We start from the raw sequence: 27,817 nt of genomic DNA, 5'->3' as shown, positions 1-27,817 counted from the left end.
CTGGAGAGGAGTGAGTGGAGATGAGTGAGGGCTGGATCCCATAGTCCCGCCCCCCCATAAAGACATGCCGACGAGTAGTTTATTTTGAGTGAGATGGAAAGCCATTGGAGGGTTTGAGCAGAGGAGTGTTTTTAACAAATTATTCCAGTTAGCATGTGGAGAGCAAGAGTGAAAGTGAGGAGACCAATGAACGTTATTGCAGCGGACTGTGGACAGATAATGGTTTAGACTTGGGTGGTTTAAAGTAGTGGATGTGGTTATAAGTTACTGGACTCGGCCTATGTTCCTGAGGTCATCAGAAATTGCTGATGGAATATGGGTTGGGAGGAAAAGAGGAGTCAAAAATGATTTCAAGGTTTGGGGCCCGAACAACTGAAAAGTAGATGTATTTACTGAGATGGGAAAAACAGGCAGGGCAGGTTTGCAAGGGAAGGTAAGCATTTGGTTTTGTATATACTAAGTTTGACGTGCCTGTTAGACTTCAGGTGGGGATAGCATGTTGACTAGTCAGTCTGGAGTTTTATTTTCAGCTCAATTCAGTGGGGCTAAGAATATGACAAGGGTCTGGCTGAGGCTCTGCTGTTGCAATCAAGTCCCTGACCCTGACACGGAGCAGCTGAGGGAACCTTTTTTCCAGTGAGTCAACAAAGGACCTATCTTTTGCCCCTCAGCAACACATCTGCACTCACCCTGGTTTGGGACATGCAAGTCTACTTTCACAGAGGTTTCTACTTCTGTAGCTGATCAAATGATCTAAGTGTGCAGAATTACCTAACTGGGAACTACTTCAGGGGTGTCGAGCACCTACCCCTACCCCTTACTATTCCTGAAAGATAGGTTCCAGGAGCACTTGGCAGTGATAGTAGATGACCGAGTGGTATTTCAGAAAAAAACACCTCCACATGGGACATCCTTCAGCAAGGTGGTAGTAAGTAAACTGAAAACGCATTTCACCAAGGGGGGAGGCACAGCGACAAGATAAGGCAACATTACCACTGTACCTTCAATGCAGACCATTGGGAAAGGCATGCGGATTAATGAGGTCACAAGTGACTGTTAAAGAGCTGTTTAGTAATAGGCTGGGGGCAGAAGCCAGCTCTCGCCTCAAGGAGGCTGGGGATAGAGACCAACTGAAGCAGCAGTGGACAGCTTTGTGGGTTTGGCAGGGAAAAGGACAAGATGAAAGCTCGAAGGATTATAAAGTCCTCATTACCTCCTCAAACAGTTGAAGGCTCACAATTTGTTCACTGCTGTACTGGAGTAAACAAAGTCGTGGTCCCAAGCTTCCAGACTTGAAGGAAAATAGACATTTAATAAACCATTTAAAAATTCATCAAATGGCCACTCTGGTAATTGCTTTGAAGGAGAGGTCCATGGTGTATTGAGAAACTCTAACAGAGCTACCTAGTTAAGGAATGAGGACATTCAATCTGAGATCTGAAGGAAGATAAAGGAGATGAAGGGCTTTCTATGGTGTGGCAATAAGTGTAAAGGTCCTTAAGTAGGAAAAAACAGAGAATGCAATGATACTAGATAGAGGGACAGAAGCCCAAAGAAATATGCCACCAGGTGAGGCAGGAGGGGACTGGTCATGCAGGACTGTGAGCCCTACTATGGGATTTTGTATGTTAAAGAGTGCTAGATGGGTGCTACACTTAATGGTAGTGATCAATTCATAAGATATGTAATTGTCTAATCACTACATTGTACACCTGCATTTAATATGACATTGTTGACTAAAATAGTCAACTAAAAAATAGATTTTTTAAAGTGCTAGAAAGCCACTGAAGTATTTAAGCAGGGGAGTGACATAAATTTGCATTTTGAAAACATCAATCTGAGTTTGTGGAAAAGAATTGAAGCTGGACAGGAAAAGGCAACAGATTGTATTGTAAGGGTTAAGGGAAGGGAAATGACAAGAAGCGTGACTCACTTTTTTCATTTGTGTGATTAGATTGATGGTGGTACCAATCCCTGAGACAAAGAACCCTGGAAGGTGAATCCCCCACCAGGATCAGCACTTCTTTACATACAGAAGAGGGGAGTCAGTTGCAGATTAAAGATATTGGAGAGACAGAAATGAGGAACAGGATCCTTAGCTTGGAGGAGGCTTCTCTCCCTTTTCCTCTAAACTATGGAGAAGAATGGGATCAAATAAGTTGCACTTCTGTCTCTAACTTTTGAGGAGTAAAAAATAACAAGAAAAGTGAATTCTCTCATCTTTAGGAATCGAGGTATACAGTTGTGGGGTTGTACAGGCTTCTAAACAACCCAGATAGCTATACTACCTATTCCTGGCAATCTGAAGGTTTTAGACTAGCCACATGTGGCTACTAAGCACTTGAAATGTGGCTGGTTCGAATTGAGATGTACTGTAAGTATAAAACACCAGATTTCTTAAGCTTGGTATGAAAAAAAAAAAAAAAGGAAAATATCTCAGTATTTTTTAACATGTTGATTACACGTTGAAATAATACTTTGGATATATTGGGTTAAATAAAATAATATGATTAAAATTAGTTTCATCTATTTTGTTTGACTTTTTAAAATACATCCACTAGAAAATTTTAAACTACCTATCTGGCTCAAATCATATCTCTATTGGACAGCGCTATTTTAGACAGAAATTCAGACTAGTGTTCCAAGACACGACATCATCGTACTACTCTGAACCACATCTTACCGGGGAGTCAGCTTCCATCAGCCCATTCCACCGGTTCCTCCGCACAGGGCCGCAAGCCACCGGTCTCGAAGCACCACCCCACCCTGAAGGACTACAATGGCCAGAGTGCACTGCGCACTTTTGGAGGCGGGGCCTGGAATAACAGCCTGTGACGTCACGTTCGTTGCTTGACGCGAGTTCCGCCTTCCTCCGAGGGCGCTTGTGGAGGTGGGAGGGGAGCGTCCGCGAGGTGGTGGGGTCACGAATCTGCGGGCGCGCAAACGAGGGTGGCCCTGGGGCTTCTGTGTGAGATGCTCTCGGTCTAAGCTTCCCGGCCATGTTGTGTGGGGAGAGGTTGTGATGGCATGTGCCTCCCCCGACATGCGACACGTGGACCAGTGCGGCTCCTTTCATGGAAATGCCAGTATCCGCGGTGTGAAGAGCTCTTGCGGTGGGCGAGAGTGGGACGCGTAGCTTCACGGCTGATCCCTAATAATAACCCAAGGAGACAGGCGCTCACGTCATCCCTAACTTCCAGGGCCTGGAGTCTCTTCTGTAACTGGTGGAATGGGCCCAGCCCCTGCCTCTAGAGCCTGCCAGGAAGAGAGTCTGCTTTTGAAGTCAATGAGAAGGTGGCCTAAGGGAAATAGGCTTACCTTACAATATTGCTTAAATTTCTCCCGTGGCAGCTGACCGGCATTAACTTTGGTTTGAAAAGGAAGTGGAGAAAAAAAAGAAAGAAAAGGAAGTGGGTTCTTAAGCTTTTTGCAACTAACGTAACATGCTGTCTTGTGGGCAAAGAAATGCCTGTTTAACTGAGCTGTTGTTTCGTAGGAAGAAGCCATTCAAGATCTGGGACAGAGTGGATTTGAATTTTAGTGGCCCCAGTACATCAAAAACATTCATTCATTTAACTACTGTGCGTGCTCATCCAGACTCAACTACATGAATGAAGTGATGATACAGTTCTGGGATGCTTCATCTTAGGGAGTCAACGTTTCTTCTGGCAAGTAATGTCTTCTTAGCTCTTACGGCTTGTGACGTGTCTCTGGTGTAACTTCAGGTTGGTTCCCTGAGTATCTATCTGCCTTCATAACATATACTGCCCTGTGATAGCCCCCCTAGAAGTGAGAGGGAAATCCCTTCCAAATAGGATTCTACGGTCTCCCATTACTTCTCTTTTGCTCTAAGAGATACAAAACTTATGTTGGTTCTCTGACTTTAAAGTCACAGTTTATGTCAGTTCCTGCATATTCTTGTTTTAAATCAGTATGGTCTGATTTTCCATGACCGTTTATTGCAGTAACAGGCCTTCACATCCAAACTGTTAAAAAAAAAAAAAAAAAAACAGGCATATTTAAAATTTTTTTAACAGTTTATTTGAGCAAAAATCAATACAAATTGGGCAGCACCAAACCAGAAATGGTTAGGAGCATTCTGTAGATAGAAGCCAGGGTAAAGACAGAGAAAGTACAGAAGCAAGAAAATAAATTATTTGACTATATCTTAAAGCCTAATTGTCCTTAGTGTTTTGATGTAACCTTTGCTGATGAAAGAAACGTCCAAACCTGTAGAAAATTTTTGAGTTTATTTGAGCCAAATTGATGATGGGAAGCAAAATCTTGAGGGATTGAGGAAATGCTCCACAGAATGGCGGTTTTGCAGTTTATGTTATACATAAGAATAAAAGGAGATGTAAGGAGGTTACATGAAATCCATTGGTGGTAGATTAAGGGGGCAGGAGAAAGCAAAGCGGTGGGGGTTCGGAATTTCTGGGCTTGGATAAAAAGTAAAACGGAGAGATACATACTTCTTTTACATTGGTGGGTACAGGGTAGTTAATTAATATTTACAGCACTTGCAGATGGTATGCAGGGGAACAAGATAACAATGAGGGGTTCTGTGATCTCTATTCTGGTGAGGGGTGTACCCTTAGGGGTCTGGGAAAGGAGATTACTCTGACATTTCAAAGGTATGTTACCTTAGAAGCAGAAAGACAGTAGACAGACTCATTTAAGGTAAAGATTGATTGGCCTTTGTCAAAGAAGCTATAGTCCTAGGAAGTGATTGTTCACCATGACTCGCTTTTAGTTAGGAATTTTTATGTTCAGACCACCCTTTCTGGTTACTTTCAGTCTCTTGAGTTTGTAAGGCCAGCCATGCAGGCCTCCCCTGAGTTTGTCTGGTTGAGTATGTGGCCCGTTTTTCATCCACACCTTGAGGCATTTACAGGCTTAGATCTTGGTTGGCTTACATAGGCCGCAGCGACATTAGAGCCACATTGGTCTAATGGCCTCCTTGTTTAATTAACACAATGTAGGAGGCTCATTGTAGACACATCAGTTTTCAGAAGCTACGTGTTTTGGGACTCAGTAAAGCCTTTCTTTTTTCTTTTTTAAAATGCTTAGCTATGTCTATCACCGATGATCCCATTTTCTACTAAGAAGCTTTTCATACAGTTGAATCCAGATGAGGTCATTGATAGTCAACAGTCACGAGTGGGAGAGTTTCCAGCAAAGTGTCCTAGGCCTCTTTGAGATCTAATCTGCTGAATGGTTTTCATTCATGGCTTTATGTACCCATTACAGCTTCCCTCCCCTCCAAGGAGCTCAAGGCAAATCAGTCAGGAAAATCAGAGGTACTTTTTAGTAATACTAATCACAGTTGACACTAATTATGCTCAGTAGTATAGCAGTAACTTTTTGTAAATATTATTTAATCCTCACAACAACCCCATGGATTAAATAGTACTGTTATCCCTATTTTAACAGGTGAAGAAACAGACACACAGTTAATAACAAGCAAAGCCATAGTTAGAACCCAGAAAGGGTAACTCTAAGCCCACACTCTTCACAACTCCTATGAGAACCTTTGACTGGTGAAAAACCACTGGGCCCTGTCACTTCTTCCCTCTGCATCATGAAATATCTGAGAAATTACAGGTTGTTGTCCTGATAGGGACATCAGTAGAGATTTACTAGAGGGAGCTAAACAACAAATCTACTGTGGGGGAAATAGAAAACTAAAATGCCTGAAAAAGAGGGTGGAAAAGAAGAACATCTGCCTGAGGAAAGATAAACCCTGTATGGTGAGAGTCTGCCTAAACTGAGCTGAGTCTATGAGCTGTGCTATCTCCAAATGAAAATTGGACTAGCAAGGGTACTTCCCTCTCATATGCTTTCACTTTGAGTAGTTGTTCAGATTCATTAGAAACATGTCAGATATCAAACATTACAAATATTAAGGAACAGCTAGAAGAAATAGAGTGTCTTCTGGGATTGGTGGGATCTGAGACTTTTTCTAATCTTTCCTTGAAGATGAAAGGGGCAGGGAAGTACGAGAAAATGACCCATAAAGTTACAGATACAGAAACCTCAGTATGAACACGGTTGGGCTACATCTGAAAATCTGTTGAAGCACTTGTGTGAGGATGTAGCATTTGCATTGGTCCTCCTTTCTGTACTTCTGATGGTGGTGGTTTTCAATCAGGGCCTCAGCACCAGCACAGACCATGTGGACCGCGGATGAGATTGCGCACCTATGTTATGAGCACTATAGGATCAGTCTGCCCAAGCAGGGGAAGCCTGAGCCCAACCGTGAGTGGACGTTACTAGCCGCTGTGGTAAAGATACAGCCTATAGCTGACCAGACCTCGGACTCCCCTGACAAACTAGTGCGAGGTGAGATCCTTTCTGTCTGGAACGCACACTCTCTGTCAGAAATGGTGGAATTATACGTGGCTCGTCAGGGATGGTTGTGGTCAGGTGTAAACTATGGTGTTGAGCATGTTTCCCTGCTCTCCACAAGGTGGTGTAGCACTTCTGGTGGTGGGCGATAGCTGTCCTGGAACCCAAATCCTCAGACGGGTCAGCCTATGGGAATGTTCTGGAGGAATGGGCAGACTTAGTAAACTGGAGGACTGGGGACCATTCAGATTCTGAGAGTTCATTTAATGTAAGGATTCCTTCTTTTCCCCTCAGTGACAAAGGAAGTTGTCTCAATGGGAACAGGAACGAAATGCATAGGCCGGTCCAAAATGAGGAAGAGTGGTAAGCCCGCATGCAGTCTAAACAGTGCCTGTCTAGGGAGCTTTGGAAACGATGTCCATGTTGCCCTTTCCTCCTCTAAAGGGCACGGGGGCCCTATTACTGAGGTGGCTGACCTTTCAGTTCACACTGACAGTTGCCCCAGTTGGAAGGACAGAATTCATTTAAAGAATGGGAATAAACTGGAAGCAAAAGCCACCAGGAACATGTTTTCTGAGTGGATTGAAAGTCTTCTCATGCTCACACCAGAAGTTCCCTGGGCTTAGCTATTCTACATTATATCTCAAGCCCCGGAAAGCAATCTTGAATTAATTGGAGACTTCGGCACCAAAAAGAAGATGGAAATTCCTTAGAGATATGGCATCTTTACCTCTGCTTCTGGTTAGCGCCGGCATTCTTGAGTTTGCTGCCTCCATTCTCGCCTTGGTCCTGTATGTGAGGAAGCCGTTCCAGGACTACTATGGATTGAATTCCATGGAATTGTATCACCATGAGTACAAGTATGATACCAGGGAACAAAAGATCTGGACACCTGTCCTCAAGATAAAGATTTCCCTATAAATCAGTAGTTCTCAGCTAGGGAAGATTTTGCCCCTCGGAGCACATTTGACAATGTCTGGAGACATTTTTAGTTGTCACAATGTGGGGGAGGGGAATATGCTGCTGACCTCTAGTGAGTAGAGGCCAGGAATGTTGCTCAGCATCCTACAATGCCCAGGACAGCCCCCACAACAAAGAATTCTCCAACCCAAAATGTCAGTAGTGCGGAGTTGAAACTCTGCTGTAAATGCATTGCCATTAATGGTTCTGATACTTTCTGGCAAGCCCTCTAGGAGCTACATGGCCATCCGGGGTGTTGGAGGAAACTGCTGTGTTCTGCTTCTAGGAACCAAGGCCTCTCTAGATTCCGGTCTTCACTAGTGTCCTGTCTTTGCCACAGGAGACATCCTCAATGATAGCCATGCTGAGGTCATAGCCAGAAGGAGTTTCCAAAGGTAAAACCACATCCCCAGAGAGTCTGATTTAATCTGAGGTTGGGGGGAGGAAGGGCAGAATTTGCATTTCTAATAAGCTCCCAAGTAAAATTGATTCTGTTGGCCTGTGAACTACACTTTGAATCGCACTGGTCGAGACAGTGGTTCTCATGCTTGACTGTGCATCAGAATCCACTGGGAGGTTTGTTAAAATCCAGATTGCGGGGCTCACCCCAGACATTCTGATTCAGCCAGTCCAAGGTGGAGCCTGGGAAGTGGCATTTCCAGATGATGCTGATGCCGCCAGTTCAGGAACCACGCTTTGAGAATCACTGGTCTAGATCAGTCACATAATTCCAAAATCTGTAGATCTTTCTTTCTTAGTAATCACCCAGCCAGAGTCTTTCCCTTTACCACAGAGATCAGTGTTCGTTCTGATAACATCCTGCACCCATTAGGTACCTTCTCCATCAGCTCCACTTGGTGGCTGCTCTGAAACAGGATAGCATCTTTGTCCCAGGAACCCAGAGAGGACTGTGGAAACTCAGACCAGACCTCTTGTTTGTGTTTTTCTCCAGCCATACTCCCTGTAAGTGTATTCAAGCTTTTGGATTACTGTTACATTGCTTCTTCCTTATATTTATCTTATCCATAGACATGTTTCTCAAAAAAAGTACTGCTGACTGAAGTGTAGCTACAACCAGTGACAGCGCCTTTTTGTGAACAGGCCAATGTGCCTAATCACTTCTTTCACCAAGAAAAAGGGGTGGGGGGGATTCACTAATACTGTTACTCACTTCTCAGTTCCCAGTCAGGACTGGGAAACAGTTAAAATCCCACAAGGTCGAAAACCGACAATAGGTCTTAGCAGTCCAAAGCCCTGGGTTCTCTAGTAATTTATCCTGAAACTCATTTCATTCATTCATTCATTCATTCATTCATTCATTCATTAAACAAATATATTCTACTACTTACCAGGTACAGTACGACATACTGGGTATATATAGCGAATAAGACCAGCCCTTTGCTTACCCTCTTCGAGTCTTGGAGGGAACGTAGACAGCCATGGTTAGTTCAAGTTTGATGAGTTACCAGGGGAAGTTCAGGTGCTGTGCTTCCTTACAGTAGCAGGAAGACCAGACCAGTCTCCAGAGTCATTTCTACCCTCTGTTTTTCTGACTCGAAAATTACGAATAATTGCTGCCCATGGTAGACAACTCAGGGATGACAGTAACATTTCCTCACCCTAAGAACTTTGAATCCAGGATATAAGGCTGTCCTCTGAGTATTAAACTTTAAGACTAACACGTGTAACTAGAGGAGAGATAGGTAATCACTCAAAAGAGACAGAATAGCTGTCAAGACTTGATCATAACTCAAATAAAAAATATAGCTTAAGAAAGGATGAGTCTATCAGAAAAGAGTTAGTTAAGAGTCAAAGGCCAGAAAAATGACATACAGAGGTAAGTAGGGCTCATCCATGCTCTGTTCTTAGCAATGCGTGCTCTGGTCCAAGGACCACAGGGTGTTCCTTAACTCAGTGCTTCTCCAACTATGAATCACCCAGGGGTCTTGCTAAAATGCACATTCAAAGTCAGTTGTTCTGAGGTGGAGTCTGCGATTCTGCATTTCTAATCAGTCCCCAGCCTATGCCAGTGGTGTTGGCCTGTGGACTTTGAGTAGCCAGGGCTGAGCTGGCAGGTGTAGGCTGATTGCGGGACACTTGCATCTGGGAACCACAGCTAGCCTGACCTCCAGATCAAACTATGTAAGTCAACAGCTCACAGGCTGCTACTGTTCTGTGAGAGTGTACCGGTCTGTGACCAGATGAGAAAAAAATCAGGACTGCGTAGTTAATTTTTCAAAAAACTAATTTCTTTCCATTTAAAGGTTATGCAATTTTAATCTTTTTTAAATAATGGCAATTAGGATTTTTAAAGATCTTATTTGATAGAATAAAAAGTTGACAACCTCTGTTGATCTTAAAATCTTCTAGAAATTTTACTGTGAGATCAAAATCTAGAAGCACTGATCTAACTTCCCTGGCTCATTTTTAAAAAATTTTTAAATGTAATGTCTACCCATGATTTGTCTGCAGAAAGAAAGAACACTACCTAGAGACTGACTATCTGGCTCCCTTGGCATTTACTCCTCATTACTAATTGATAACTTGGTGCATTGTTCAGCTACTTCAGACTCTTATTTGTGAGTTTTCTTAGCATGAGTCAGCCTCTTGAGTTCAGGCATCTGTCAAGGTCAAATTTTGGAGCCTACGGAGTGGGAGGTGGGCCCTGGTGAATTCTACAAAGTCACTGTCACCTTGTGAGGTCTCTGGAAGTCGGCCAGCCAGCCTCTCTGGCAACACTCCCACTTCTTTCCTTTCCCACTCTTGGGTTATAAAGGCTACAGATGTATTATTCACACACTTTAGAAAAGCAACACACATTAGGTTAGTGCTTGAGAAAAGTAGCTCCCTTCTCAAGGGGAAGCTGTGCTCTTTGCTGACCTCTGGTTTCCTTTGATTCCATGTAAGCACAGAGTAGGTCAGAAATCTCTAAACCAGCATGTGAAAATGTCAGCTGTGTAATTTACTGTTGAGTTTTTACTCTGAGGATATGCACATATATCTCTACGATGAGGAAATTGTGAGCCTTGCCTAATTTATTTAACCATGAAACCACTTTTGTTTTCAAAGACGTGTGGGATAACATTCAACAAAAATGCACTTGGGAAATTGCTCATTCTGAACCCGTGATTTTCAACTCAGGACTATTTTGCTCCCCAGGAAACATTTTGCAGCATCTGGAGACACTTTTGATGGCGAGACTAGGGGGTGCTATTGATATCTAATAGATAGAGACCTGGGAGGCTGCTAAACATCCTATAATGTACAGGACAGACCCCACAGCAAATAATTATCTGGCCCAAAATGTCAATAATGCAGAGGTTGAGAAATCTTGGTCTAAACCAGTATTTCCAAATTTCCTGTGATAAGAATTACCTGGGATGATTGTTAAAATATTCAGTTTTCCAGACCTCCTCCCCTCAGAAATTCTAACTCAGTGGGTCTGGAAAGGGTCTTCAACAAAAGCCCCAGAGTATTCTTACTAGGGAAATTTGGGCAAGTATTATCTCATCTCAGGTTAGCTGAGAGAATAGAATTAAGCTTAGTTTAAAACAGTACTCAAACTTGAGCTTGCATCAGAATCACCTGGAGAGCTTATCAGAACACAAGCTTCTGCATACCACCTCCAGAGTTTCTGATGCAGCAAGTCTACTGTGGGTCCCAAGAATTTGCATTTCTAACAAGATCCTAAGGGATACTGGTATGGCTGGTCCGGGGGCCTCACTTTGAGAACTACTGATCTAAGGCATTCCTTCTCCTGCAGGTGGGGATGCCTCCATCATTCCAATGCTTGAGTGTGAAGATCAGCCTTGCTGTCCAGTCAGGACAAATTGGGCCAATAACCCATCAATGGAAGCCAGTGGTAACCTGAAACCTACTGAAGATAAAAGGAAATGTGAAGGCCCAGATAGTCTTGTGACCAAAAAGATGAGGCTTGAGCCTGGGACTCCTGCCACAGAAGTCGCCAATGGTGTGGCTCACCATCAGAGTTTTGGCAATCAGGAAAGTGGCCCGATCCCACCAAGTGTCAGCAGCTCTAATCTCACCTCAGGGGAACTGGCTGCTGTCACTGGAATGGCCCCTGGTGGTGCCAAAGTAGTGGATGTTCATAGAACTGGAGCCAAGTGTGTGCCTGGGGAAGCTGGAGACTCGGGGATGCCTGGTGTTGCGTATCACCAGGTGGGGCTGCTCCGAGTAAAGCCAGGCCGGGGAGACAGGACTTGCTCCATGTCCTGCAGTGACAAGGTGGCACGGTGGAACATCCTCGGATGCCAAGGGGCATTGCTGATGCACTTTTTGGAAGAGCCCATCTACCTGTCAGCTGTGGTCATCGGGAAGTGTCCGTACAGCCAGGAAGCCATGCAGAGAGCACTGATTAGGAGGTGAGAGGGCAGGAGGGAGGGCTTCTTTGGAAGCCTTTCCAAGAAGCAGTCTGAGAGTATGTCCAAAGAGCCTTAGAAATACCCATACATTTTGATCCAGCAGTTCCACTGCTAGGAATTTGCCCTAAGGAAATAACTGAGAAAGTGTTCAAACATTTAGCTTTGTGTGTAGTCATTTTTTTTAAAAAAAAAGGAAATGACTAAAATGGCTAGCAATAAGAAACCAAGTAGTTTTTGTTAAGGCTCCTACTGAGGAATATTTAACATGGTAAGATTCTCATGTTTAAAGAACAATTTAGAGGTTAAAATGAGTTCATTTTGGTTTTAAAGTGAATATACACAGAAAAAAATTGTAGGAGGAACTACACAAAGGTATTAATATGATTACCTGTGAATTGTGGTATCCTGGGTAGTTTTTTCTTCTTTGTGATTATTCTGTTTTCTAATTTTTCTACATATGTTAGAAGTACATATATTGCTGTTAAAAAATGTTTAAACTCTCAGATATTACTATTAATTTTTAAAAGGATAAAAGGTAAAGGATGGTCACTCAAGTGTGGTTTCCCTGAAGTGTCAACGTAAAAAATATCTAAACCTATAGAGAATTTTTGTGAGTTTATTTGAGCCAAACTGACAACAATTGCCAGGAGCAAGATCTCAGATGCTCCCGAGAATAATAATTTACAGCTTCTTTTATGCATTTGAAATTAAGGAGGGAACATAAAGAAGATTGGAGAAAGCAAGGGGGGGATTGGATTACAGGATAGTTAGTAAGTGTGCTTTCTTGAGGACTACTTCCCCCTTTGAGGGGTATTACTTGTGGTATTTCAAAGGCTTGTTAACCTAGATGCTCTAGAACGATGGACAGGGCCGGCTTAAAACCTTTCACTAAAGAAGTTATATGCCTGGAGTGTGACTCCCCACCATGACCTGCCCAGTTAGGAATTTATAATCACATCACACTGTGAAGTTACTTTCCATAGAACCCCTTTTTTTCCATCCACAGAAGGTAGCCAAACACAATGAATGCTGTAGTGACTGAGGGCAGGATGAAACCATGGCCAGGGGAAGCCTGTGGGCCTGTGTCAAATGACCACTCCTGAAGCCAATTCCAGGAAATAGCCCCAGGATCTAACCCACTAATTCCATTCCTGGGTACATACCCACAGAGAAGTGAAAACATACATCCATGTAAAACCTTTACGTGAATGGGCATAGCAGCGTTAGTCATAATGGCCCCAAAGTGAAACTACTCAAATGTCCAAAAGCTGGTGAATGGATAAGTAGAAGGTAGCCTATCCATACAGTGGAATATCACTCAGCTGCAAAACAAATGAAGGACTGATACGTGCTCCAACATGGATGAACCTTGAAAACATTATGCCAAGTGAAAGAAGCTACATAATGTATGACTTCATGTAGGGAAATGTCCAAAATAGGCAATCCGTAGAAACAGAAAGTAGATTCGTGGGTGCCAGGGACTGGAGAAGGGTATGGGGAGTGACTGCTGATAGGTGTGGGGTTTCTTATTGGGGTGATGAAAATGTTATAAACTTAGATTGTGGTGATAGTTGCCCAATTCTATAAATATACTAAAAATTACATTGAATTATACACTTTAAATGGGTAAATTGTATGGGATATAAACTGTATCCCAGTAAATACGTTAAATTTTTATAAAGTAACCCTAGTCACTATGCCCAAAACTGTATTTTCTGTGTTTTTCATATTTTCCCTATTCTTAGCCTTTAAGTTGCTCTCTGCTTAGGTCTAGTTCAGAGCCGTGTTGGCGTCCAGTTTGTGTAGAAAAATACAAGAGAAAAAAAATGAAGCTTTCATATTATAGGATAATTTTGGTTTCTGGTGTATTCAAAGGATTCCCTAGGAAGCTGATGCCAACAAGTTAATTCTCCTGCTGAAGGTTTTTAGATCTGTCAAAGCTGGTATCAAGAATGGCTTTTCGTGTTACTGAAGTCACTGAGGGGTGGTGACTCAAATCACAGATATCACTTAGGAGTGATGAGAAGGGATCTTCCTGCAGCCATAAGGTTCATATAATGTAGATTCTATTCTGTCGCACCCTCCTCTATTTCCCTTTCCATAAATAAACCAACAAATCCACACACCTCCTAAGGCCTTTGCCTCCCGAGACATAGGGGCGGTGGTGTGGTCCACAGTCCTAGATACCCTCTCGGGGAATGTGCCTAAACTGAATGCGTTTTCCCTCACATTTAGGTGTCAGAACGTCTCAGCTTTACCCAAAGGCTTTGGAGTTCAAGAAGTGAAAATACAGCAGTCAGATTTACTGTTTGAACAGAGCCGCTGTGCAGTGCAGGCAAAAAGGGCTGACAGCCCAGGCCGACTTGTTCCTTGCGGAGCAGGTAAAGGATCCAGGTTCCACTTACCCTGGAGTAACTTGTCCCCAGATGGTTTAGAGACAGACACCCACACTGGGTCAAGTTCAAGTTCTGTGTGACCCTGGGCAACCTATTTCTCTTAACCTCAATTTCTTTATCTTCAGATAAGAATATCGTTTATTTATCAGGGTTATCAAGAGAATTAAATGAGAAATTCTGTTTCATTCATTTTCCATGTTTAGCATATAATAGATGCCCGATTGTTAGCTGATAGGGTAATGATGGTGGGGAATCGTGAACCTCTTTATGCTGTTGGAGTCCAGAGGCCGTGTGTCAGACTGGCAGTCATTGTGTCTGACGTCATGTCGAGCTCTCAGGGGTCTGCAGAGGAAGGGAAATGTTTTTATTAAAGCACCTCTGGAATGGATAGAAAACTGAACAGTTTTAACCCCAGAATTTTATCTTTTCATAGCGATCAGCTGGAGTGCAGTTCCTGAGCAGCCTTTGGATGTTACTGCCAATGGCTTTCCGCAGGGAGCAACAAAGAAAGGAGTCAGAAGCCTTCGGGCCAGGTACAGCATACTGGGGCGGAAGGAGCCGGTGGCTGTGTACTCCTGCCTCACCACTCTCTTGCTCCAGAACATTGTCATCACTCCAAAAAGAAAACGCTACATGCATTAGCAGTAACTCCCTGCGCCTTCCTCTCCTAAGCCCTTGCAACCCCTCATTGACTTCTGTCTCCACAAATTTGTCTGTTCTGGGCATGTCATATAAATGCAATCATACATACAATTTTGGCCTTTTGCATCTAATTTCGTCCACTTGGCATGTTTTCAAGGTTCATCCATGTTGTAGCATGTATCAGTCCTTCATTCCTTTTTATGGCTGACTGATAGTCCATTGTATGGATAGACCACCTTTTGTTTATCGGTTCATCCACTGAAGGACATTTGGGTTGCTTCTCTTTTTGACTGTGATAAATAATGCGGCTATGAACATTTGTATACAAGCTTTTGAGTGGACACACGTTTTCATTTTTCTTGGATATATACCTAGGAGTGGAATTCCTGGGTCATATGAAAACCTTTTGTTTAACTTTTGAGGAACTGTCAGACTTTTCCATAACAGCTGCCCCATTTAAAACTTTTATCAGCAATGTATGAGAGTTTCAATTATCTTACATCTTTTTCAATACTTATTATCTCTTTTTTATTGTAGCCATTCTAGTGGGTGTGAAAACTATCTCATTGTGGTTTTGATTTGTATTTCCCTAATTAATCATGTTGAGCATCTTTTCATGTACTTATTAGCCATTTGTATATCTTCTTTGGAGAAATGTCTATTCGGATCCTTTGCCCATTTTTAAAATAGCTATCTTTTTATTGTTGAGCTGCAGGATTTCTTTATATATTCTAGACACTAGTCCTTTATCAGATATGTGTCTAGAAATATTTTCTCCAATTCTGTGGGTTGTCTCTTCCCTTTCTGACAGTATCCTTTAAAGCATGAAAGTTAAAACTTTTGATGAAGTCCATTTCATCTATTTTTTCCTTTGGTGATTTGTGCTTTTGGTGTCATATCTAAGAAATCATTGCCTAATCCAAGGTCACAAAGATTTACTGTGTTATCTTCTAGTACTTTTTGTAGTTTTAGCTCTCATGTTTAGGACTTTGATCCATTTTGAGTTCATTTTTCTATAAGGTATGAGGTAGGGGTCCAGGTGCATTCTTTTGTATCCAATTGTTACAGCACCATTTTGGGGAAATTCTTTCCCCTGGGATATTTTGAAAAGAACACTTTCTTGGGCTTTGCCACTAGGGATTCTGATTTAGTAATTCAAGGTTGGAACCCAAGTCACTTATGAAGCTCCACAGGGATTGAACTGGCCAAAAGGGCACCATGGAAATATGACTTCGTGTATTCAGATTGGCTTTTGCTGCAGTGTAGAGCTTAAGACCTGCTGGACATGAGGTACAGGTTCCATCGTTGTATGTTTGGAGGTTCGTGCATCTACATTACTGGTTCTTCTCTTGCTAAATGCTCAGCTCATCTCATCCACCCTGCTTTTCTCCTCCCACTGTGCCGTAGGTGGTCTGCAATAGCCTGAGGGTGGGAGGCACTGTGGGGGGTGGCCTCGCCACCAAAGGCATCTCCATCTCAGTCTGGGTTGAGCTACACCAAGTGACTCATGTCCTAGGACACTGAATTGAGTAAGGTTTACAAAATTGTTGTGGGTAGAGATTTTTGGACCAGTTTTTCAAAGGGCCTTCCTAGCTTTAGGCCACCATTATTAGCACCTCTCAGGAGACCATGGATGTGTGAGCAGAGCAGGTCATAAGGAACAGGAACCACAAGTTTCCTGCTGAACTCTGGTGACAGGCAACTCATATCAGCCCCACGAATCTGACTGTGGTTTCCATTTCCTGATTCACGATGAATCCACACACTCTTTTACTTTAACAGTTCAGCTCGACCACCACTGCTTTCTGGCTCAAAATTACCATCTTTTCTCCAGATTCCCCCAGTGCTGTTCTCCAACTTCTCCTAACACATCAGTGCTTTCTGTGTGATTGGAAGTGCCTCCTATGGTCGTCACCCTTGCTGTGTTTCCGGATATCTGGGTGACTTTGGACAAGTCCCCTTGCTCTCTGGGCCTCAGTGTGTTCATATCTGTAAAACAGGGACATTGGAGTAAATGATCTGAGGTCTCTGGCACATTATGGATGTCTCTCCATTTAGAAGGCAGATCCCATACAAGGAGGAAGTATATGGTGGAAAGAGCAGACGCTTTGTAGTTTAAGAGATGGATGTTTAATTCCTGGCTCTCTTTTCTCCTGGCTGTGTGAACTTAGGCACATTACTTTACCCCTCCCAGCCTCCATTTCCCAGCAATAAAGCAAGAGTATCTATTGCACTGGAAAGTTGTGATAATTGAATGAGAGAAAGTTCCTCTAACATGGTGCAGGAATTGCAGTAGACATCTTAAGATCAGTTTCCTCTTTAATTATCAAGTAAAGCTTCATATTATTTGTGAAAGAGTCAGTCACTTTTATTCTAAAGACCAACTGCTGCTGGGGAGAAAGCAGGTTTTCTCACTGCTCATTCCTGAATGCTGGTATCTGGGGACCACGTTCTTTAGAACTATAGGGAATATAAAGTCAGACTGGAATGTTAGAGACATTTAGTATGCTAATGTATCACTAAAAGAGACTGTTTTATTTAAGTCTTCCTGGTTTTTAAAAGCAATGAGATAATAGGAACCAGATAAAGGACTCTCATTTCTAAGAAGCTTAATTTGACTCTGCTCGTAGGCATATTCCTTTGCCCGAAAGTGGCAAATCTTCTTTCCATTCTGTACAGATACCAGAGCATCCTAGCGAATCATTACATGGCTCATTGGATTATAAAAGAAAATGGTGAGCGGTTAAAAAATAACTTTAACTGTACCTAAGTATGTTAGATTAAAGATAGTGCTAGATGGAAAATATCAATGTGATATTTTAAAGATTACAATGTGCATGTGTAATCTTTTAAAAATTACATAGGTATATATAGCTTCCCTAGTAGGTCTTACATATATTTTGGTGAAGTTTAATTTTCTTCATATAAATCTTTCACATCTTTTATTAGAGTTATTCCTTGAATTTTGTATTAGTTATCTGTTGCTGTGTAATAAATTACACTCCCAAAACTTAGTGGCTTAAAACAACAACCAATGTTTACTATTTCATAGTTTCTGTGGGTCAGGAATTTGGGAAGAGCTTAGCTGGATAATTCTGACTCAGGGACTTAGGACGTTGCAGTCCATTACGTCAGCCAGGGCTGCAGTTATCTGAAGGCTTGACTGGGGCTGGAGAATCCGATTCCAAAATGGCTCATTCATGTGACTGACAGGTCAGTGCTAGCTGTTAGCAGGAGGCCTCAATTCCTCACAACCTGGATCTCTCCATAGGCTACCAGTGTTCATCTTCACAACTCACTGGCTGGCTTCCCCCAGAACAAGTGATACAAGAGCAAGGCACGAGCCACAGTGTCTTTTATGACCTAGCCTCAGAAGTTACATTGCATCTGCAATCTCCTAATGTTTATACCGGTCAGCCCTACTCAGTGTGGGAAGGGATTGCACAGGGGTATGAATTCTGGGAGGCAAGAATCACCATATTAGAGGTTGGCTATTATAGATGCTATTTTATGTAATTTCTTTTTGTTTCATTTTCTGGGAATTGCTGTTGCAGCCAATCTTTTGTTTCTCTCTGCTGCAGTCAATGTTTGTATCCAGCAACTTTGCTAATGCTTATTATTCTACCAATTGATCTGGGAATTCTTTTGGAATTTTTTAATATAGATAATCTTTTGCAAATAGTATTTCCTTTCCAGTTCTCCATTCCTTTTATTTCTTGACTTATGTGCTGGCTAGAACTGACAGTATCACACTCATGTGCAAATAGTGGCTTTGCTTTGGTTTGTGTTTTTTTTTAATCCTTTTCCTTTTATTTCTTGTCTTGCTGGCCAGAACCTTTTGGATAACATTGGATAAAAGCAATGACAGCAAGTACCCTTGTCTTATTCCTGATTTTAAGAACATATATTTGCTGTAGGTTTTTATAGATACTCTGTATGAATTTAAATACCTTTCCTAGCCCTAGTTTATAAAAGGTTTTAAGTCATTCAATGGATATTGAATTCTAACAAATGTTTTTTCTGCACATATTTTTCTCATAATTATATTACTTTTCTCCTTTAATCTGTTAATGAGATGCATTCCATTAGGTTTTTGGATTTGGAGTTCTTCTAATGTTATAGCAGCCTAATATTCCTGAGTGCCAGCAGCCACTTAACCACAGTTAAGGCCCAGGGAGAGCAGCGTGTGAGGGTTCAGGGTTCTGCTTTAAGCAATGATTCCGTTCTGTAAGCTGGGTCCCAGCCAGGTAAGACAGCTTCTTGGCAGACTGTGTAATCCCTTATTCCATACGTACGAGTATGGCCACTGTGTCCAAGCTGATGGTACAGTTCGCATGTACAGTGAAGGGTATGGTGTGTAACGATGAGCCCAGACTTTGTAGGCACACACAACAGTTCCCAACGTCTAGATCAGCTCATGATTTGTGTGTATGAGAGAAACGAAGGAGGCACATACAATTCAGGGCATGCTGACATGGATGGGCCAAACCAAGAAGGGCCACATGGGCTGGTAAGAAATTCTCAGACTCACTTCCTTCACTGTTCCAAACTACGACCTCCATGAAGCTTGATGTTAGAAGCAAAGGATTGGCCTCCAAAGGCCCATGATGACCAAAGGGAGAGTGTGGAGGTTGTGCCTCTGGTGGTGCACCCAAGTGGACTTCATAACCACAGTTCACACAGGGAGCAGCACTCGGGTCTCAGAAACAAAGCCTTCTGAGGAAGCTAACAAAAGTCACAAGAAAACAGTGTTTTCTTGTAAGCAGTATTATCCACGGGGCCAGCTCCTTTGAAAGGAGGTAGCCAACGTGGCTGATAGGTGTCCTGGGGGGAATTTAGTAATTCCACCTCTGTCTTTACCCCATTTGAACCTGTTACCTTGATAATTTCACTGCTAATGATATTTATTTATTTATTTATTTATTTATTTATTTATTTATTTATTTATTTTTTGCTAATGATATTTCTTAAGATGAGATTCATTTTGGGGGCATGGCCAGTTAGCTCAGTTAGAGCGTGGTGCTGGTAGCACCAATGTTGCTGGTTTGATCCCCTCGGGCCACTGTGAGCTGCGCCCTCCTTAAAAAAAAAACTGAAAAGAGATTCATAAAAATGCCTCAACCTAATCAGATACTCAGGTCTAGGTTTTCTCATTGCCAGACACAGGTGAAAATGGGGGTTCTGGCACATTCTAACCTAAATACCACATGAAGCCTGGTATCTTTGACAGGAATCTGGTACATTGCAAACACTTAATAAATTATTTTTGTCTTTTTCCAAACAGATCTCGAATCAGCAAAGTGGAACTCTTTAGATCATTCCAGAAGCTTCTAAGCAGTATTTCAGATGACAAGTGGCCAGACTCCCTCAGGTGACACTATTAACCCATGTTTTCTTAGGAAGACTTCTGGTTTAATTCTGGCTTATGGAAGCTTTGACAGGAGTGGTGGTTCAATAGGCCAGTGGGCACTTGTTACTGACCACGTGCTCTTCCATCCCCATAGCCCCACTCGCAGATAGGTGTACAAGCTGAGGTATGAAGGATGGGTAGTTTGGCGGTACAGTCATAAGAGACAAAGGGTAGAATTGGGTCTTGGCCCATTCCCGGCCCTCCTTGCATTCCACCTCTAGATGGAATGGGAATGCTGTGGAAATGGGAATGCTTGGAGACCAATATATTCTGTTAGGAACGTCATTCTCTTTTCTTTTTCTTTTGTTCACATCAGTGGTTGTGAACTATAGCTCCACGACTTAAATCCCTCTCCAAACAGGAATGTAGAGAACTATAAAACCACTTCAGGGACAGGTGGGTGGGTGCAATTCGGACACTAACTGCCTTCACTTCAAATGACAGCCACAACAAGCTCAGGGGGCCTCCAAGCCACTCACACTTCTGACCAGCTTACTACAAACTCGGGTTCCCACTACAAACTCGGGTTCCCACTACACCTTCAGGGTCCACGATTCATTAGAACAACTCATAGAGTTCAGGAAAGCACCATACTTAAAATTACCTTTTACTGTAAAGGATGCAAGGCAGGGCCAGCTAAAAGAAGGGATATGTAGGGTGAGGTCTCGGAGGGTCCCAAACAGTAGTGCTCTGTGTTCTCAGATTGCATTACCCTCTCAGCACATCACTGTGCAGCACCAACCAGGAAACTGACCTGCACTTTAGGGTCCAGAGTTTTTATTGGACCCTACGCTAGGGTCCCACGCTAGGAGATCAGACTGTTATCAGATGCTCTAACTCTCTAATCTTGTGGTTGGTCTTTCTGGCATGGCCAGCCCAATCCTGAAAGTCTCGGGCCTACCATGAGTCACCTTGTTAAATATAAACTGAGGTATGAGATGAGGGGTTCACCATGAAAACAAATACATTCCTCTCACTTGGAAAATTCTTAAGGGGTTAGAGGTTCCTGCCCAGGAACTGGCAACAAAGACTAGTCAAATTATTACACAACAATGGGGAAGCAAAGTAGTAGCTAGAAACTTCTATATGAAGAGGCTAGCCACTGTTATCACCATCATGCAGAGTGTGGTCAATATTGATGCCCTCCAGTCATCCGTGGTCAGTTTGCATGTTTCTTGTGTGGAAAAATGAATCAAACTAGAACTTGCTGGGTTTCCATACATTGTGTGTTTTAAAAACATACCTGGACTAAGGTAAGGAGAGACTTTATTCAAAAGGGTTATTGCAGTAAGAGAAGGGGGTCTATTATAATAAGAGGAAGACTCATGCAATAGCAAGAACACACCAATGATAGCTCTGTAAGCCTCTCCAAGGCAAACTGGAAGTTACCGTTTATACGGAGGGATAAACAAGGCTATCAGAACCTGGAATGGGAGAGTGAGATGAATAAGCAGTGTGGAGAGACAGTTGCATAGGAAATGTCTTTTCTTGTGGTCAATTGATTCTCAGGAGAGGCTGTTAAGGGTGCCTGCCTCTGGCTGAGGGTGTGTCGAAGTTCAGGGCTCCGGCATAAGGAGGGACATATAACTGATATTTGGTCAAGTTAGCAGGTATTTTGTCAAGCTTAGTCGGTGGGTTCAGCTAATCATTATGAGACAAAGAATGGGAGTTAGGAGGGCCTGCGTCTGGTCATCATGGGTAAACCAGGGGGCATCCGTGAGTCTTATCTAAGTCGTGGGGAAGGCAGGTCTTTGCGATCAACCATTTCCCAGAACACAGAAGGGTGGGAGGGAGATTTTTCAACCATAGCTGTTTTTTAGGAACTCAGGGCTCAGGTAAAGTTTAACATTGTCATGTGTGTAGATCCCACCTATTAACTAACAAAAAGCTGTAAGTAATTGATCAAATAACTGAAATCAGTTTTTGCTACAATTAGCAATTTTGCTCTGCTGAAGTAAGCTAAGAAACAACTTAGAAGCAGGGTAAAATTGGATCAATAAGACATGAATCTCAGTTTCTTCGACTCTAAGATGCAAGGACAGAGCTCAAGGTCCAAGTCGAGAAGAGGGTTTGGAGGAGCCTGACTCAGGTTTGGTCAAAGGAGAGAATCTTTGTCACAAGAAAATATTTTAACTGGGTATAAGTGTTACAAATATTACTCAACATATCAGCCAGTTTTTAGCAATCAGAGATGGCTAAGGTATTTGGAAGGGGTGTTGGCTAGAGGTACATGGGAGGAGAATATGGATAAAAAGTGGTTTGGTTTGTTAGGGAAAAATGCAGGCAAGAAGTTTCTAATGCCTGTATCCTCCGGTGGAAATTATAGATGCTTAGAAAACTTTAAACCAAAAAGTAAAGACAGTTATTCTTGTTTTATCTGATTTCACCAGGACCAGACAAAACTAGCATTCTGTTTATTCTTACCTGTTTTAATCCATGTTACTTTCTAATGAATTCCCTACAAAGGAGACAATCACTCTAGAAAAGCATACCAAACCCCTCCTGTTCCTAAGTCTCTTGTAATAAATCTGTCCAGTGATTACTCTGGTGTCTTGTTGGCCACGGCAGTGAGCTGTTCAGTGAAAACCTGTGTGCTTGACGGTGTGTGTGCATTAGGGTGCGGAAGCTAGAGACATACCAGGACTACAAAGAGGCTGCGTCTACTTACCAGGAAGCTTGGAGTGCACTCCGGAAGCAGGCATTTGGATCCTGGATCAGAAACCCACCAGATTATCACCAATTTAAATGAGTAGGAACATTTGCAAAGAACTTACTGGTAGCAAGGTGTTTTCCAGCCTTTCATGCCAAACCAGCTTCCTCCTTTATGCTGGACAAGCCTTACCTTCATCTTGTGGCTGAGTCAGAACAAAACATCTGCCATCTACCCGATCAACATACCTCTTTTGTGTAAGATGGATGGAATTCTGGAACATGGAACAATCTATATTGGATTGAAGTGCTTCTCTGCTGAAATGGCATCTCACTAAAGACCTCAGTATCTGTCCTAACTTGTGTTTTATTGCTTCTCTAAAATACAGAATAAGAATCTGAAATGTGATGCTTTAAACGTATTCTACAGTTGCTCTGTTTTGTGTGTTCCTACATTGATTTGGCAAGTATTTATTAGGCTGAGATGATGTGTGAATCTCTGCAAGTTCTAGAGCTCCGCCTGGCGTAGTGGACATATATTTTGTACACCCAGCCTTTTTTCTTTCAGAGAGTCACCCTTTCCTGCTCTATCCATGAGACTTGGTTGAAGAAAACCTTACTCCCTGTGAGCCAGCCCTGGACATTCCTGGACCTATTACCAGAGCTTTCAGAAAAGATTCTCCTCTTGAATCATAAGCTATAGGGACCACATAATCTTGGGACTTTGCCCACCACATAGATAGAGCCAGCTTGAGAATGAAGGAAGCAAAGAAAGAAATAGGCAAGAAAATCAAAGTTCTAGTGACCTTGTTTGGGTACCTGAAGCTAGGGCCCACCCTGGACTTCGGCTGTGTGAGACAAATACCCATTGTTTTGAGTAAGCCTGTTTGAGATGGTTTTCTATGACTTTCAGTGGAAAGTCTAAAAGGCCACAAGTCCCTATAGCAAATCACCAACACACCTAGCAACCAGTCCTGTTTTAACTAACGTCTAATATTTAACTCACCTCTTCACTCATGGGATTATTGACTAAAAATGGAAACTATCCATGTTGGGATTCCTCAGGGTCCTTGTCAGTTCTTCGGCATTTCTTTAGGACTTTAAGTATTTTTTAATAAGAGCTTTATTGAGACATAATTCACATACCATATAATTTAGTGCTATATCCACAAAGTATATAAACGTCACTGCACTCAATTTTAGAACTTTTTCTTTTCTGATATGGGGGACACTGTTTAACCACGTACAGTACTCATTAGCAGTCACACCCCATTTCCCCTCAAGCCTCTTAGCCCCCAGGGCAAGCAGTAATCTACTTTCTGTCTCTGGATTTGCCTATTCTGAACATTTCATATAATGGAATCATTTCATATAATGGAATCATACAATGTGTGATCTTTTGTGACTGGCTTCTTTCACTTAACGTAATGTTTTAAGATGTGTGATATAATAGGAATCAGTACCATGAATCAGTACTTTACTCCTTTTTGTGGAATACAAATAACATTCAGTTGTATGGCTATACCACATTTTGTTTATCCAATCATTAGTTGATGGACATTTGTTTCATTTTTTGGCTACTGTGGGTAGTGCCACTGTGAATATTCACATAAAAGTTTGTGTGTGAGCATATGTTCTTAAATTTTTTTTAATTACAGAAGTAATACATGTTTGTAATAGCAAGTTATCCTTGAATTTCTTTCCATGAGAAATCCTTTTAGATAGCGGGAAAGAAAGGTAAAGACACCACTCCCTGAAGGTTGTGCTCTCCCATGTTTGCTGCTTTAATCAGAAATCCCAAATCCTGCGTTACAATAGTGGTTAGGATACCTCGACGGCAGGAATTTTTGCCCACGAAAGGTTATGTATCTGTCTCTTATGAGATTCTATTTCAGAGGATAAAGATTTATATGAGAATGTAAGGGGTAATGTCTTTTTATTCCTAAATTGTATGGCAAGTTTGTCAAATGTGTACCAACAAGTCTAAATGTAAAAAGCACCCCTAATTTTAGACATCAGAACAGAGACTGGGAAAATCCTGAAAGCTAGAGGTGAAAGGCAGCTTCACCTTGGGTTTTGCCTGTTTTCTCAAGAACAAAAGGTGGTTCTTAGACATCAGATTCCTACATTTTACTTTAATCTCTTAAAACCCAGTTTAGAATCTTTGCTGTACCTTAAAATCACATCTCTGCAATATTGGCATGTTCTCAAATTTCATACATTTAATTAGAGCATGTGTTTTTACTGATAACTGCTTCTGATTTTTAAATACTTTTTTAAAAAACTTGTTATAGAAATTTTTAAATAGACACAAAAATAGAGTAGCACAGTAGACCTCCATGTACCACTACCCAGACTTAACAACCATCAGCTTTATGCTGTTGTTTCCTGATCTATTCCCCACCTCCCCTCCAGTTTCTTTCGCTGGGAGCATTTTAAAATGAACCCTAACTATCATACTTCACCCAAGAAAATTAACAATTCCTTAGTATCTAATATGCAGTGCGTATTGGGTTTCCCTTTGTTGTCTCAAAAATTTCTTTTGACGAAGCTACTTGACGATGGGAACTTTGTCTTATTCATAGCTTATCTGCAATACCAAAAACAGCCCCTGCTATGTAGTAGGTGATCAACAAATATTTGTTGATTAACATATTATTAATTTGATGCCCACCACAGCCACATAGGAGGGCCTTTATTTTTTTTATTCCTGTTCCCCATCCCCTCCCCTTTGGCAAACATCAGTTTGTTCTCTATATCTATGGGTCTCTTTCTGTTTATTCATTAATTTTTAGATGCCACACATAAGTGAGATCATATGGTATTTGTCTTTCTCTGTCTGACTTTTTCCACTTAGCATAACACCCTCTAGGTCTGTCCATGTTGTCACAAATGGAAAGATTCCATTCTTTTTTATGGCTGAATAATACTCCATTGTATAGATATATTTCACATCATCTTTATTCATTCATCTATTGATGGACATCTAGGTTTCTTCCATATCTTGGCTATTGCTAGTAATGCTGCATGAACATAGGGGTGTATATACCTTTTTAAATTAGTGTTTTTGTTTTCTTCTGATAAATACCCAGAAGTGGAATTCCTGGATCTTATGGCAGCTCTATTTTTAATTTTTTGAGCAATATCCATACTGTTTTCCATAGTGGCTTTACTAATTTAAAATCTCACCAAAAGTGCACAAGTGTTCCCTTTTCTCCACATCCTAGCCAGCACTTATTTCTTGGTTTATTGTTGATTTAGTCATTCTGACAGGTGTGAGCTGATATCTCATGGTGGTTTAATTTGCATTTCCTTGATGATCAGTGATGTTGAGCATTTTTTCATATGTCTGTTGGCCATCTGTATGTCCTCTTGGAAGAAATATCTATTCAAGTCCTTTGCCCATTTTTAATTGGATTTTTTTGATGTTAAGTTGTATGAATTCTTTATATATTTTTGGATATTAACACCTTATCGGATGTATCATTTGCGAATATCTTCTCCCATTCAGTAGGTTGTCTTTTCATTTTGTTGCTAGGTTCCTTCACTGTGCAAAAACTTTTTAGTTTCATGTAGTCTCACTTGTTTATTTTTTCTTTTGTTTCCCTTGCTTGAGGAGACATATCCAAAAAAGATATTGCTAAGTGTAGTCGCACAACAGCCTAGCCAACTGTCCCTCCATGTCTTTCCTTAAGGAAAGAAGAGTCTGTGAGATTGTGCCTTTCTGGGACTCTGTTCCATCCTTGTGTTTACACCTTATGTCTTTCTGTCTGGTCCCCAAAAGATGGTTTGCAGCCAAAGACGGGTAAGATATCTCACGGGAGATACAACCTAAGCCAGGCGGAACCGAGTGGGCACCCCAAATGAGCTGCCTTAGACAAATGTGGGAAAGGGCCTGGCCTCCCCTTCCCCCTGCTTGGGAAAGTCTGTTGCCGGCTCTGGCTTTTCCCTCACAGCTGTCAGTTAGAAAAATGATGAGGAGAACAAAGACCAGTTATCTCTAATATATGAGAGACTTGACATTGAGAAGATATATACCTTAGGTAAGATATCATGGGACCTTGTACTTCGGCTGTTTAAAGATTAAAATAATTGGCTTGAGATGTTTCTATGATAAGTGAGTGTCATAGTCCATGCCATAAAACACTGTTACCCCCTTGCATACTCATCAATAAAAGCCTCCAGTCGGCTTCATTCGGGGCTCCAGCCCTCTGAGACTGAGAGACCCCTGGCCTTCGGAGAGATTTAACTGCATTAAGTCTCTGGTAGTTTCTTTCTTAAAAACTTAACCCAAACCGCCCCCTCTTGCCTCCTCACTGCCTGTGTTGCATGGGACACGACAGCTAAGAGCAATGTCAAAAAGTTTACTGCCTATGTTTTATTCTAGGAGTTTTATAGTTTTAGGTCTAAGATTTAAATCTTTAATCCATTTTGAGTTTATTTTTGTATATGGTAGTCCAGTTTCATTTTTTTACATGTATCTCTCCAGTTCTGCCAACACCACTTATTGAAGAGACTGTCTTTACCCCATTGTATATTCTTGCCTCCTTTGTCGTAGATTAATTGACTTGTAAGTGAGGATTTATTTCTGGGTTCTCTATGCTATTCTACTTATTACATTTATGCATGGTTCTAGCACAGCATACACACCTAGAAGGTACTCAACAAATATTTGCTTACTGCCTGACTTTCAGATCAACACAGTCTTTGAAATCAAGGAGCTAATGTAGGGTATTAATTTTAATGACCCTAAAACAGATTGTACACATTCTTTTCCTGGTAGTGTTAGAAGAGTCAACATTTAGGCAGGATGTTTCGCTAGACTCTCATTCTCTCCAGTGAGGAGGAGTGGGGAGAGAGCAGTTTATGACAAGTTTCCAAGAAGACGGTGCTTGGCTTTCACCATGACATGATCAGGAGAAGGTTTTCCTGTAGAAGGATGCTTTGAGCCATGGAAAAAGAATAGACTTCAGAGGAACTAGAAAGCATGTCTAAAATGGAAACCTTATCCCTTTATCCCATTCCATCCA

At 41.8% G+C, this 27,817-nt stretch overlaps 1 protein-coding gene across 7 annotated transcripts; it reads left to right on the top strand.

The window, feature by feature from the left end:
• The first annotated feature begins 2,852 nt into the window (after window positions 1–2,852).
• On the top strand, window positions 2,853–27,813 carry ADAT1 (adenosine deaminase tRNA specific 1). 7 transcript variants are annotated; one of them, XM_081032912.1, is made up of 11 exons: window positions 2,853–2,890; window positions 3,497–3,668; window positions 6,152–6,342; window positions 6,643–6,711; window positions 7,649–7,703; window positions 8,141–8,271; window positions 11,072–11,690; window positions 13,926–14,071; window positions 14,520–14,619; window positions 20,013–20,099; window positions 22,755–27,813. In XM_081032912.1, exons 3-11 carry the CDS (start codon window positions 6,174–6,176, stop codon window positions 22,885–22,887), a joined length of 1,509 nt encoding a protein of 502 aa, XP_080889038.1. In that variant the 5' UTR covers window positions 2,853–2,890; window positions 3,497–3,668; window positions 6,152–6,173; the 3' UTR covers window positions 22,888–27,813. The 7 variants fall into 7 exon arrangements, with proteins under 7 accessions (XP_080889038.1, XP_080889037.1, XP_080889039.1 ...); XM_081032911.1 differs by having other exon boundaries at window positions 2,877–3,410; XM_081032913.1 differs by lacking the exon at window positions 2,853–2,890 and having other exon boundaries at window positions 2,927–3,672.
• Window positions 27,814–27,817: the final 4 nt, after the last annotated feature.

Source organism: Rhinolophus hipposideros (assembly GCF_964194185.1).
Source record: "Rhinolophus hipposideros genome assembly, chromosome: 21".
NCBI lineage: Eukaryota > Metazoa > Chordata > Mammalia > Chiroptera > Rhinolophidae > Rhinolophus > Rhinolophus hipposideros.
Note: the sequence above shows the minus strand (reverse complement) of the source record. Positions and strands in the feature narration are given on the sequence as shown.

Bases quoted from the DNA above. Each gene is read 5' to 3' on its own strand.
- ADAT1 (XM_081032912.1), top strand. From the start codon at position 6,174: ATGTGGACCGCGGATGAGATTGCGCACCTATGTTATGAGCACTATAGG. The intron at 14,072-14,519 runs GTAAAGGATCCA...ATCTTTTCATAG, and splicing joins ACTTGTTCCTTGCGGAGCAG to CGATCAGCTGGAGTGCAGTT. The intron at 14,620-20,012 runs GTACAGCATACT...TTTTCCAAACAG, and splicing joins GTCAGAAGCCTTCGGGCCAG to ATCTCGAATCAGCAAAGTGG.